The sequence below is a fragment of the Eriocheir sinensis genome, chromosome 67 (assembly GCF_024679095.1).
Source record: "Eriocheir sinensis breed Jianghai 21 chromosome 67, ASM2467909v1, whole genome shotgun sequence".
Taxonomy (NCBI): Eukaryota; Metazoa; Arthropoda; class Malacostraca; order Decapoda; family Varunidae; genus Eriocheir; species Eriocheir sinensis.
The window spans coordinates 2,704,846-2,718,728 of NC_066575.1; the positions used below are offsets into that span (position 1 = coordinate 2,704,846).

General features: G+C 44.3%; 1 protein-coding gene across 1 annotated transcript; it reads left to right on the forward strand.

Annotated features, from left to right (window-relative positions):
- Nucleotides 1-48: 48 nt before the first annotated feature.
- LOC126987930 (zinc finger protein 79-like) lies at nt 49-8,054 on the forward strand. Its single transcript, XM_050845566.1, has 11 exons — nt 49-320; nt 1,586-1,709; nt 2,123-2,251; nt 2,692-2,760; nt 3,692-3,819; nt 4,165-4,257; nt 4,882-5,081; nt 5,472-5,669; nt 6,235-6,402; nt 6,600-6,773; nt 7,282-8,054. Exons 1-11 carry the CDS (start codon nt 186-188, stop codon nt 7,868-7,870), a joined length of 2,007 nt encoding a protein of 668 aa, XP_050701523.1. The 5' UTR covers nt 49-185; the 3' UTR covers nt 7,871-8,054.
- The last annotated feature ends 5,829 nt before the right edge of the window (nt 8,055-13,883 follow it).

Sequence of the window (13,883 nt, forward strand, 5' to 3'; positions counted from 1 at the left end):
ACTCTACATTCCCAAAGTTGATCCTGTTATCGTGCTTTAAAGGTTGTCGCACATCTGGGTGCACAACAACAACAAGTCATGAGCATCGCCACTATGGCCTAATAACCAGCCCCATCAAACACTGAGGAAGAAGAACAACAAGGCATCAACACCGCCACCAACAACAAGTCACAGCCACCCCCGCCATGGGCTCCTGTGGGAATTTTGAGCGCCTGTGTCGCCTCTGCGGCCTGGAGTGTCACGACCTCATTGCCTTGTTCCAGCACGACGGCCGCCAGCGTGACCTGCCCGTCATCATCAGGACCTACATCAGAGTGAACGTGAGCCAAGTGTTATGGCCGCCCTGCAGCCTGTTGACCCTTGAAAGTTGAAAGGGGGCCACCCGCGCCCCGTCGCTGGCTGGCCCACAGCTCGTCACGGGTGCCACGTTATCTTAGCCAAAGTCTATATACACCAAGTCAAGTCATGCGCAGCTTTGTGGGAGGAGACACGGCAGAGGCGTGGCTTATGCGTGACGTTACTTGGAGCCAAACTAGAGAATGTAGAAACAGGGATTTAGAGAAAACGAAGAAAGGCAGACTAATTTAAATCAATCACTTCAGCATGCCCTCCCTCACATCCCACGCCGCCGTTTGTGGGCATTAGAATTACAGTCACGCATAGCACAATAAAAAAGGCATTTTTTCATAAGTGGCTTGCCTGAACGCACGGTGAAAGAAGGCAAGAATGCACATCACACACACCCTGGTAGGAGATGATGTCAGGTCTGGTCAGATTCAATTAAAGGGGGTTGATGGTCAAGGAAGTCAGCCAGAGTTGCATAGTGCAGTCACTGCACATGTATTATAAATATGCATTTATACAGCAACTGTTGAGTATCATCTCCAATTCACCACGCTCTTTATTAATTGAGAAAGTAGCTGATGGTAGCACTAGCCAGCTGCTGCCCACCAGCAGCCTGCTGTTATTGATAGTTCTAATAGCTTGACATCCTTAGTTTGGTTTGGTTAGGTTAGGCAGGTGTGGTTGGTCTCTTTAGTTGATCTCAGAATGCCCGAATAATGGTAAATATCTATAACTACACCTATTTCATGGTGGTCTACAAAACTCTATTTCTGGTAGCATTGATGTGTTTTAATCAATCTGCTAACAATTCCCCTCAGAAGTCATTAGTTTCCCAAGTTTCCCTGACCCCCCTCCCCCATTAATAGTGATTAGTGTGATTTTTTTATTTATTTTTTATTTTTTTATTTTTACAAATTAATAGAAAACACACCAAAGGTCACCAGAAATAAAAAGTTCCACCCTCGTCTGTTATCGCATGCGTACAGTTTTCACACTAGGAGGAGCTCCATGAACAGCTCCAGAAATATGCATCTGTAGCTTAGTACAATCTAGTCTAGTAGTAACCTTGGGAAAAGCTTTGGCTACAGCTCCTGCTGTGCTCCCTATTCTGTTTCTGTTTTGCTTGTTTCCTAAAATTTTGTCAATGTTTATATTTGTTACTTTATTATGTAAGTAACACCATCCATGTGTCTGGGCTTCCTTTATGACAACATTTTTTTCTCTTTCTGGCACTCTGCAGGTCAGTGTCCAGGACTCACTGCCTCAGCAGGTGTGTGGACCGTGTGTGGCCAAGCTGGACGAGGTGGTGGACTTTGTGGACTCCAGTCACACCACACAAAGCAAACTGAAGAGTCAGCTTAAGGGTAAGGGTATGGAGATGGAAAATGATGCTATGTAAAACTCATGTAGTGCTAATTGTTTGAATTGGTATTAGTATGTAGGTGAATAGCTCCAATGGAGATGCTTCTTTTGTAAGTGACACAAGAAGGTATGAAGAAAAAACTATATTGAATTTATTGAAATGATGAAAAGCTTAGTTCATGCCTTTCCTTGTGGTTACATCTTTGAGGGAGAAATGGACAGTCTCCTCACACCCGTACCCGGGACCACCCAGTTATGAATAGAATGCTGATACAATGCCTATAATCATTATCTCCAAACCCGCTCCTCCCAAATGGCAGATCACAAGCTTGCCCAAGTGTGAAGATATACTTGATCATGTTCATGATAGACAGGCTGTAAATTCAATGGACCAAAAATCTTTCCATCTTTCCAGAGTGCCCGACAGAGAGCAGCAACGTGCAAGTGAACGAGGAGAAACTCTATGAACTAATTCAGGATGTCAAGGTGGAGCTGGAGGAGTCCCAGAGTCAGTTTGTTGATGATCTCAAGGATGAAGATTACGGTAAGGCTTATTGTTTTGGTGACATTCCCCCAGGCATTCCCCTCCACTGATTGTAGTTTCTCCATTTCATTCATAATTTTCTTTGGGTATCCATAGTTATATATGACATAATTCTGTGCATACTACTTCAGTTGGATACCATATTATGTATATTAGTATATATGTTCAGACTAATAGTAAAATACAAATCTTTTAGGCACTTAGTTTATTTATTTTTTTTTTTTTTTTTATTTTTTATTGATTTAGTGGAGTTTGGAGGCAAACCAGTAGATGAGCATTCTTGTAAGTTTGTTTGCATTACCACTGCAGTGTTAAAAGTTAAAGTATTAATAATGACAAAATATTGTTGCATTGTGTGCTCCTGTATTGTGGTAGGTTCAGGGTTACATATTTCTAAGACACTTAATGAACTTTTTGCCTGAATAGTCTGCTCCCCACAGCCCCACACACCAGCAGGCAGCAGAGACGGAAGGCAGCAAGGGGCAGGAGACGTGTGGCGGCTCCTAGAGGTAGTTATACTTGTGCAGTGTTGACCACTGAGTTATTGAGAGCAAGTGATTGCAGAATGCTGAGGTATATGGCGGGGATCAGGTGGCAAGACAGGGTGTCCAGTGCAGATGTAGCTAACAGATGTGGAGTAGAGGACCTGGAACCAGTGCTCAGAAGGGAAAGACTCCGATAATTTGGACGTGTAAAGAGAGCAGGGGAGGATACAGTGCTGGGAGTTTTGGAGAGATTGGAGGTAGAAGGAAGGAAACCAGTTGGTAGACCTAGGAAAACGTGGAGAAGGTGCATACAGGAAGACTTGGCATTGCTGGGATTGGATGAGCATCAGGCAGAAGACAGAGTAGAATGGAGGAGAGCCATAAAGCGTCCAACCGTTCAGGAAGAGTGAAAATGGATGTTAAGCAAAATGATGCTGATGATTATTATAAATGAGTTAAAGGTGAATTCAATGAAAATACAGTACTCAGGCAGCCTTGACTCTACTCCATGACTGTAGAAATCATTTGCTTTTTCAGCAGCACCTCCTTGTTTCTTGGCATTTTCATGAGCCTAGTTTACTTACTACTGGATCTATTCTCTTTGCATGGGTCAGGGTTCCTAAAACTGCTGTTCAACACTTCTATGCATTACTGGTGAGTAATAAAACATCGCAACAGGTCTTTATTTTCTCATGTGAATACAGTTTTCGTTTTCTGGGGTCCCTCGCAATAATCCGAACAAATTGATGATTTGAGTGCCCTTCGTTCCCCTGCCATTCGGATCATTGGACTTTTACTGAAGAATGATTAATAACCTGTATTACATGGACATGATTCAGACTAAATTAGCTTCGTAACAGGTTATGGCAAACCCCATAACCACTGATGAATGTTGAAAAGGTCACAATGATAAGGACGGGATAGTGGTAATAATTTTGAAAACTTTCCACCACAGGCCCTTCCAGTAGGCCCCCCAAAAAGGTGAGGAGCAAGGATGTGAAGCCAGGAATGAACTGTGTGGAAGGAAGGGGAACAGAGAACACAGTGCCTTCCAACACCCCGGTGAAGGCCGAGGAATGGATGGTACGTAATTATGACTTGATCATTAGTGGCAGGAATCAGACAAGGAACAACTCTGTATGTTCACAGGATGTAGAGATGACAAATATTGCACAAAAAAGTTATTTTATAATTCCTCAGCCTAGTGTTGTAGCTATGTAAGGCTATAACAGCAGTGGCCAGAAAACAAAGCCCAGAATATTGATAAGGAAGTTGGGGTGATAATTACTACTCTGGCACGGATATTTCACTGTTGTCCTTTGTACCATTAGTGACAACCAGCACCGGGCATCACTTGCCTACACGTAGATTGCTAGGTAATATATTTATTTTTATTAAATCTGCAGTTAAAACAATTTTTCTTTTTAGGAAAATCACATGAGGAAGGAGGAAGTGGCAGAGGCTCACATGGATGGCAGCTTCCATGGTACAGGCAACCCTCGGGCTTCCTGTGATAAGCTGGTGAGTTCCTGACCACCTCTCTAGATATGCCTCAGATTTTTTATTATTATTATTATTTTTTTTTTCATGAGATTTCTGTGAAGTCTTTTTGGAGAGGGGCATGCACCTCCTTGATGCACAGATCTGGGATGTCATGCTGTGCAAAAATAGGACAGGGGCTTTCCCCTCTAGACCACACACCAGAGGTATTGCTTGATTCCTTTAGCCACCAAGGTGTTTTGTCAGGTATCATATTCATGTTACAGTGGTGTTTATTATCCACGGCTACTGGTAATAATCGGTCTTTATTTTTTCACAAGTTATCCATAACAGTGATTTTAGGTCTGGGAATTCTGTCACATATTTTACATTGCTGAATCCTTTGGTCAGGAAGAGGGTTCCCTGTGTGCTTCACTTCTGTGCAAGTATAAAACAGCCAGTATAATGGTTATGGTTATCATTGCATTTCATGAAGTATAGTTTTGTAGTTTAACTGCATCCATTATATAGTTTTATCTGAGTATTCAAAATTAGAGTTTTCAATTCAGTTGTCTAAAATTTCAACTTGAACACAATCTCTCTATTTGGTCATGACAAAATGGATACTGATGGTGAGGAGGAAAATGAAGACACTAATTTCCACAGGTTAACACAGTTAAAAGTGCTGTCCGATGCAGTCTGTGCAAGAGCTCATTCACTCACTTTGAGCAGCTGTCAGCACATTCTCAGGAGGCCCACCAGCTGTCCGAGCCCAGCTACATGTGTCCCCAGTGCCCGTTGATATTCAGCAAAGCTACCTCACTCAGGACTCACCAGCGGCGAAAGCACCAAGACTCGCTGCAAGCGTAAGTAACTCTTATCTATCTTCATCCACTTGTTGCTTCCATCTCTCATGTGTATGACAAAATACCTGGAACCAAGTCTAAAACGATCCTTCAGTTTATCGGATTAGTTTCAAACAGAACTGATAGTAACATAGCTAAGGTGTCTGTGTGCATATATAAAGTAGCTAATGCACTTTGTAAAATGGAGTGCAAAGAGCTGCTACTTTTTTCTCTCTTAACCTTGAGCCAAAGATGGATTAGGAGGTCATAAGCCTTTGCCATTTGTTTGCTGAATTTATTCTTCAGAAAGGAAAAGGCTGTTGACAGACTGACATGTACCCACTTCATCTATATTCTTGACAAGAATCAAGTGACCCATCATTTCCAGCTTTGTGTTTTCCCTCTGTGCAGGTGTCCACAGTGCAACAAGCTGTACCCTGCCCACTACCTCTGGACAAGACACATGCTTGTACACACCAACTCACGGCCTTTTTCCTGTGACGAGTGTGACAAGAAGTTCAAGAGCAAAGCCGAGATGTTCAACCACAAGAGGATCCACCGGCCCAGCGAGGAGCGCTACACCCACTGCTGCGAGGTGTGTGGCAAGAGGTGAGTACCGTTACCCACTGAGATGAAGTGAGGGTGACTGCAGAGTGTTGCACCCACTGCTGTGAGATGTGTGGCAAGAGTTCAGGGGTGAGTGAAGACCTTTACATCCAGTGCTGTGAGGCATGTGGCAAGAGGTGAGGGGCTGGGCAAAGACTACTACACCCACTGTCATGGTGGGGATGTTACAGGCTGTCTAGCATTGTGTCCTGGTGTGTGAGTCTCAGCAAGAGAATAAACCCAACAGACCATTTGTGAACACAGACATGACTTCTCTGCTTGCGGCCATGTTATTAGAAGTTAAAGTCTCATAAATAGTCTTGAAGGAAGTTGAGAACATCCTTGAGGGAAAATAACGTGGTAAGGCTTGTTTCTAGACTAGCTGGAGTAGGAAATAATGGGGTTCAGCAGTACATGTATGTGGAAACAGAAGATCAAGCTGCAACAACAAAATAATTACATGTACCAGCTTCTTCTTACAAAAGGAAACTTATAAAGGTCAGGAGTTTTTAAAAGCAATACATCAGAATCTGGTCCATGAACACAAAACAATCCTGTTCTGTTTCAGGTTCACCCAGAAGGCTAACCTGGACAGTCATCTGCGGCTACACACTGGCAACCGTCCCTTCTCGTGTGAGTTCTGTGGCAAGTGTTTCTCCCAGCGAGGCAACATGGAGGAGCACAGGAGGATTCACACCGGGGAGAAGCCGTTTGTCTGTGATCTATGTGGGGTCAGGTGAGGGAATGTTGCTGAAGTTTCTGATTGTTTCTTACTCTTTCCGGCCCTGTGTTTACAGTTTATCATACAATATACGAAGCTATGATCCTGAAGACCTTAGCAAGAGAATTTAGTGTGACAGTGATTGCATAGTCACTCATTTAACTTTAGCATATCCTTAGCAGATAACAGTTTGCACTTTCCTCTTCCTACAGCTACTCTCGGCAGGGGCAGCTGTCCATGCACCGCCGGCAACACTCCGGGGAAAAGCCTCACAAGTGCCAGTACTGTGAAAAAGAGTTCCTCCGAAGGGAAGTCTTGAAAAAGCACGAACACATGCACACCGACACAAGACCCTACAAATGCTCTTACTGTGAAAAAAGCTTCAGGTAAAGTGAACTTTTTTTTTTATTATATAAAATAAATATTTAAAAGGTTCTTCTGCATCAACTTTAATACTTATTGTAGTTTTACTTCTCAAGGGCAGACCCAGTGGAAGGAAGGGCTGTTCGTCCAAAAAGTCAAATTGTAAATACCAGTGGAATCTCATTTTCAAGAGAAACAAAACAAAAATAATATACAATAAAAAGTTCATCAACATCAGTAATACCAAACTTGCCACCTAAATAGAGTGAGGAATGATATAGCTGCCTTATCAGATTTTGTGGCCAGAATGTCTTGGTGAATAAGATAAGCAAATACCTCAGCACATTACATAATTATTGAAGTAGTGCAGTTTCATTTATGAAGGAAACTATTGAAGGATCCTAACAAGTTTACTGCAGATTTTGTCTCTGTGTATGTGTTTTGAATCTACCAAGGGCATTCTGCTGCTATTAGGGGATATTATGTACAACAGCTTTTTATCTAAAACTCAAGCAGTGGCTCTCTACACAGGGACCAAGGCAAACGCAAAGTTCATGAGCGGTTGCACACCGGGGAGCGACCGTTTGAGTGTCAGTTTTGTGGCCGCGGGTTCTGTGAGTCTGGCAACCTGAGCAAGCACCTGAGGATCCACCAGCGGCGCCCAGGCTCTGCTGCGTCCACCACGAAGGAGAAGGGCCAGAGCTCCTTCCCCACTGAATCAGGACACACCGGGGCACCTGATAAGGGCTCAAGCTACCACTGCAACTCTGTGCCTAACACATCCTTCAATGTCCCAGGACTGGCAGCATCCCGGCACAGTACTAACACAGTTGCTGTGGGAAACTCAACGACATTGGTGATAACTGAGCCCGTCCCTATAGCCCCAGCCAGCAGCCACCCTGCCCCACAGGCTCAGGAACCCCTAGACCCAACTCCTCCCCCATTACCTCTCTTGGGGAGTATCCCCTCACACAGCCCCTCCCTGGCCACTCTTCACCAGGTGGAGGACTCTCAGGGAAACACTACACTACCTCCGCAGGGCTGTGAGAGGGTGGAGTTCAGGGTGGCCTCTTCCTCCTCCTATCAACCTGCCACCACCTGGACAGTGTACCATGCCTAGTGGAAATTCTTTGGAATGTGTGGCAGAGTGTTGGCTCAAGGGTTCGTGTCTTCATTGTCATCACTTTGTGTTCAGTGGTTGTGATGAGTACTGGTGTGTGCTCAGTGAATTGTGTGATCAAAGTGCCTCAGACCTCCACTCACTGGAGGTTACCATTTTTACCAATTAAAGAAGTTTACTTTTATCTCTATGTCTTCTTTGTCCTCATATACTTGCCTAACCGTCAAGTTGTTTGTTAGCAAAAGGCCTTAAAAAAAAATTCCTTAACTTCAATAGTAGTATGTTCTCAACCAACTGAATAGCTCATGTTTATTTATGAAGCAATCAGATTGTGAAGTAATTTGATTGTGCCTACGCAAAATCATGGATCATGGATCATTGGAATGATTTTGCATCTCTGTGGTCCAGTGGTTAGCAGGATTAGCTATGAATCTGCAGGCCTGAGTTTGAATTCTAGCCCGGGCAGTTGGCACACAGCCCACCCAGCTGTTCATCCTGCCTTTTGGGCTGGTTGATAAATGGGCACCCTGGGAAACTTGGGGAAGGTAAACCGTGGTAACTCGAATGTCACACTGGCCCTGTGTCCTGGGGCAATGGGCTCTTACCCACCACAGCCTCAAGGCCCAAAGATTTGTGCCGGACATTGTCAAAAGCTTCCGATATGTCTAAGGCAACGAAACGGCTAAGACAGGATTTTTTTATTTATTTATTTATTTATTTTTTTTTTTTTTACTTCTCCGCCTATTGCGCCGGTAGGCTTGCCTGAGGGGCCTGGATGGTATTCGGCCCCAGCCCGTCATGGCGCAGGCAAGTGTTTATAGTGGCGCCATCTTCTCTTGGCTCATGCTGCCCCCCGGAACTCGTTCTTGATTCTTGGACGGTTTCCTCTAGAGTCCGGGTTCATGGATGGTCTTCAGGACAGCATGTGGGTAGTTTTAAGCCACTCGGCGGTGACTGAAAAATCCGAGGTGGTAGCGTGGGGATTTGAACTCGTGTCGTCCATCACGCGGTGAATTTGGGCCCAACACGCTACCACTTCAGCCACCGCCTACCCTGAAAGGATGACCAGGAATCAATTAGGAAGGCAAGAAGATCACCAGTAGAATGCATCTTGTGGTGCCCATACTGGCGATCAGAGAGATCATGAGTTGATAGATGCTTAAATACTTTCCTGTTAAGGATTGTTTCAAAAGGGCTCGCACACATTCCCGGTCACGGTCCCGGTCTTTCCCGATCACCTCCGGTCTGCCTGGTTTGATCGGCGGCACACCTGCAGTTTATCGCCTGTGTACCGCAGGCAGACCGGCGGCTTACCACCTGTAAACCGGCAACCATGTACGACTTTCAATTTCTCCGAGCGGCGACTGATCAACAACTGCAGGTTAGCCTGCGATAGGCCGCCGGTTTACCGCGGGCATATAGGCGACAAACCTGCATAATGCCTGCGGCATATCGGTGATCAAACACGGTCGTCGCCACACCTGGTGGGTAGGTGTGTATAATAAACACCTCTCCAGGTGTTTTTGATCATTCATGTGTTTAACCTCGCGATGGCTTTCCTTGGCTCTCGTGAACGTAAGATTGAACCCCTTACATTTGACGTGGACAGTGACCAAAGTTCATTGAAGCTCGTTTGCCTGCTGGGAAATAGACGATTGAAAAGAATAAAGAAGAGACAGGGCAACGTGAGTGAGGGCATGGATGCAGAGAAGCAAAACCTAATGCGCATGGACGGGGACATGTTCCAGGAGGTACTAAACATAATTGTTTTAATGTGGCCCAGCCGCCTATTCGCATGCCACACCTTGCTAATCTCTAGGTCAAACACAGGTATTAAAGCTCGTCTGCTGCCGCCTGTCCGCGGTTCATCTTACCCCAAACTGAAAGGTTCATCTTACCCCTCCGCGGCCATTTTGAATGAATCGTTTGTAAACATGGTAATGCAAAACGTTACAATCGAAAACATGGACAGAAGAATTATCAAATACAAAATCCAATATTTTACTTTTCGATGGAAGAAACAGTTTTTTTTGCTGTGAAAACTGACAGACTTTCCACAGACACGTCTCGCTGCTGCCAGAGACACGCGGTGGCTCCTGGCTGTGGGTGTGTAGCATTAGGGCGCCGCTTGGTGCCGCTGTGATCACGTGATGGCAAGGGGTGGCTCATCCTACCCTACGGTTCATCTTACACCACTTTCCCCTGCTATCATTACTATCACTATCATGAGTATTGATATCATTATTAGTTATCATTATTATCACTATCATTATTATTGTTATTATTATTTTCATTACTGTTATTATTATCATTATTATTATTATTATTATTATTATTATTATTATTATTATTATTATTATTATTATTATTATTATTATTATTATTATTATTATATTTATAATCCTGTTTGCTGATGACACAGTGCTCATTGCAGAAAATGACAGTGCCTTACAAAATTTGGTCAGTGTGTTTGACAGTGTATGTAAAAGGAGAAAGATGAAAGTAAATGTCAACAAAAGTAAAGTGATGGTTTGTGAGCGGAGTAGAAGTGAGGTTGTGGATTATGTATGGCCATATAGAGTGGGAACTGAATGTGAAAAAGAATGGAAAATAATTTTGAGTGGTGAAGAAATGGAGGAGGTCAATGAGTTTAAGTACCTTGGATCAGTTATGTGTAAGCATGGTGGTACGGAGGGAGAGACAAGAGAAAGGGCATTGCAAGGAAGAAGGGTGGTAGGGTCTTTGGGACGTATCATGAATGGCAGAAGTGTGAGCATGGAGGTAAAGAGGGATTTGAGAAATACAGTAATAGTACCAACCCTCACATATGTATGCGAAACATGGGCCTGGAATGAAAGTCAGAGGTCTAGAGTGCAGGCAGTGGAAAGGAGTTATTTGAGGAGTGCTTCTGGTGTGAGTAGAATGGATGGAATGAGTAATGAAAGTGTGTACGAGCGTTTTGGAATGTCACCTAGGTGAAGGGAAGAAATGTGGAGTGGTGAAAGAAGTGAAGCAACAGACTTTAAAGTGGTTTGGCCACATGGAGCGAATGGAGGAGAGTGAGATGACCAGGAGGGTGTGTGTGAGTGAGAAAGAGAGGGAATGTTAGAGGACGACCTCCAGTGAAATGGAGAGATAGGGTGCAGGAGTATGTCAGGGAGAGGGGTGAAAGATCTTTGAGAAACTTTGAGCAGGCAAGGATGGAGTGTCTGGATGGAGAGAGAAGGAAATTCTTCTGCCGTGGCCATCCACTGGTGGGAGCTCCTAGGAGCAGGCGTCGATGAAATTATTATTATTATTATTATTATTATTATTATTATTATTATTATTATTATTATTATTATTATTATTATTATTATTTTTTTTTTTTATGTGGTGAATTTAAATTTCTGAACAGTGTTGCTCCATCACCTCTATTTTTTTTTGCTTTCACATATCCCATTTTTATCATACTGCACATAGATTCAAAATATAAGGTGTTTATATTTCATCTTCTACAAAGGCAAATTATAAAAAAAACAGCAAAGAAACAGAACATTAATGGAACTGAATTACTTGGATAGTGAATGCATACAAATCATAGTACAGCAGAGAGTCAGAAGTGAGTGTTTTTGGACGATCTCGTGTACTTTGCCTCCGGGATGTCACGAAGGAGCACCCAACAGAAGTCCCCCATCATGCTGGGGATCCACTTGCCTTGGTAGTTGCTCTCCATCTAATTACTATCTTGGTGGAACCTTTCTCCCTGCTCATCACTCACTGGTTCGGAGGGAAGAAGTTGAGATGGGAGTGAAGAAGGTGAATTTTGAGTGACATTCAGCATCTCATATCCTCATGAGTCTGTAATAACTTATCGATGCACTCTTGGTAGCCTGAAATAACTTATCGATGCACTCTCGGTAATCTTGTACCCGTGTTACCAAGGAAGCCATGGCAGAGTGACTTAGGGGTGACGGGTCACTGACTCACCGAGGGAGCTGCCCGAAGACCTCCTCTCAGGGTGACCTTGGCCAGCATTCAGACTTTGGCTTCCTCTGCCGCACGTGGGTTGTGTTTGTAAACAAAAGCCTGGGGAAGGTTCACATATGTTCAGAGGTTGCAAGGCTAAAGACGTGGGGTTGAGCAGAGAGGACGAGAGCTCTAAGGCTATTGTACCCTTTATTACCTTCTGCTGTTACGTACCCCCTATGGCTGATTAAACTCATTTCTATTATATTTAGATACACATACATTACGCGTCCTTCCTCGGTACCCGTTCCTCCCTCTCTTTTTTCCTTTATAGAAAATGGGAAGTTTCTGCTGTGTGTGTGTGTGTGTGTGTGTGTGTGTGTGTGTGTGTGTGTGTTCATCGTCTTTTCACGTAACCCCTTTGATCTATGCTGCGTACTCCCAGGGGTACAACACTGCTCTAAGGTGTCGACCTCTCTTCCCATGGCAAGCCCGCCAGGTAATGAGGCGGAGGATGTGCGCGAGGTGCTCCCCAAAAGTTCCAGTAATTTGAACATGGGGAGTAATCGCATGCAGTTCTGCCTTTTGCCGCTATAGGAGGAGGAGGCAGCAGCAACCTTTCTGAGTCGTATTCCATTCTCGTATTCCTTGTGTCACTCACTGCCCACGCCGCTGCCTGCACGCCTGACCATCAGTGTCTACCATCAGTGCCTGCACGATTCATTGTTTAATCAGGAGGAGGAGGAGTAGGAGGGGGCTTAAGTCCCCCCCCACACCCAGTTGTCTGATTATGTTGAGCGACGTGGATGGTCAGCCCTGCCAATGAGTGACACAGAACGCAGCTTATTTCCTCATTTGGCCCAGGCTTGCCACCTCTCCCCTCTATTTTTTTTTTTACAGCAGGGGAGGCAGCTCAACGGCATAAAACAAGAACACCACAAAAAAGTCCGCTCTGCGCTGCTCCGAACTAAAGAAAAAGAACAAGAGGCCAGAAGAGATGTCAATTTCGGGTGCAGAGGTGTCCTGATACTCTCTTTTGAAAGAGTTCAAGTCGTAGGCAGGAAGAAATACACGCGAAGGAAGGCTGTTCCCAAGTTTTTCAGCGGAAGGAATAAAAGAGTGAAAATGCTAGTTAACTCTTACAGAAGGGATTTGGATAGGATAGAGATGATCAAGAGTAGAAAGTCGTGTGCAGCGGGGCCACGGGAGTGGGGGAGGCATGCAGTTAGCAAGTTCAGAAGAGCAATTAGCGTGAAAGCATCGATAGAAGATAGAAAAAGATGCAACAGTGCGGCAGGATTCAAAAGGTAGGAGACTGCCAATGAGAGGAGAAGGGATGATGAAACAAAGAACCTTTAACTCCAAGAAAGCTGTGTGTGTAGATGGATGGCTTGCACGCATAATCTGTTCCCACACCACAACGGACTGACACCAAGTTACACCTGACCGCGATGATGATGATATTGCCTCTACTATAACTACTACTACTACTACTACTACTACTACTACTACTACTACTACTACTGGCCTCCATCCATTAGAGTTGCGTTGTGAGCGGTATCTTTTCTCATATCCTTTCACAAAGCAATTCATTGGCCCCACCCCGCCAGTGACTGTGGCCGACAACCATCTTTATTTAGTATTACAAACCTAATTAAACATATTTTTCTTAAGCTAACAGAGCTTGTCGGCAATATGGGTGGTTTAGGGTGCAGGTGACCTAGTCTTCCAAATATGTCGAGGGCGGTCTGGCGTGGCTCCCATTTCTTTCCTTTTCTGCTTACACAGCCCCAACACCTGTCTCTACCTTTCATATCTAAGCTATAGGTAACATACTAGAGGAAAAACTAGGTGTTGGGACTGTGTGGCAGAGCAGAGGGGAGAAATGGACCCGCGGGAGCCAACGTCAAAACGGACTCGACAATTTGGTTTCACTATAGTTCCTCTCAGGCAGACAACTACTAGTGCTACTACTACTACTACTACTACTACTACTACTACTACTATTGGTTGCTGCTACAGTTACATACACAGCTTGAAATAATAAGGATAATGATAAAAATAA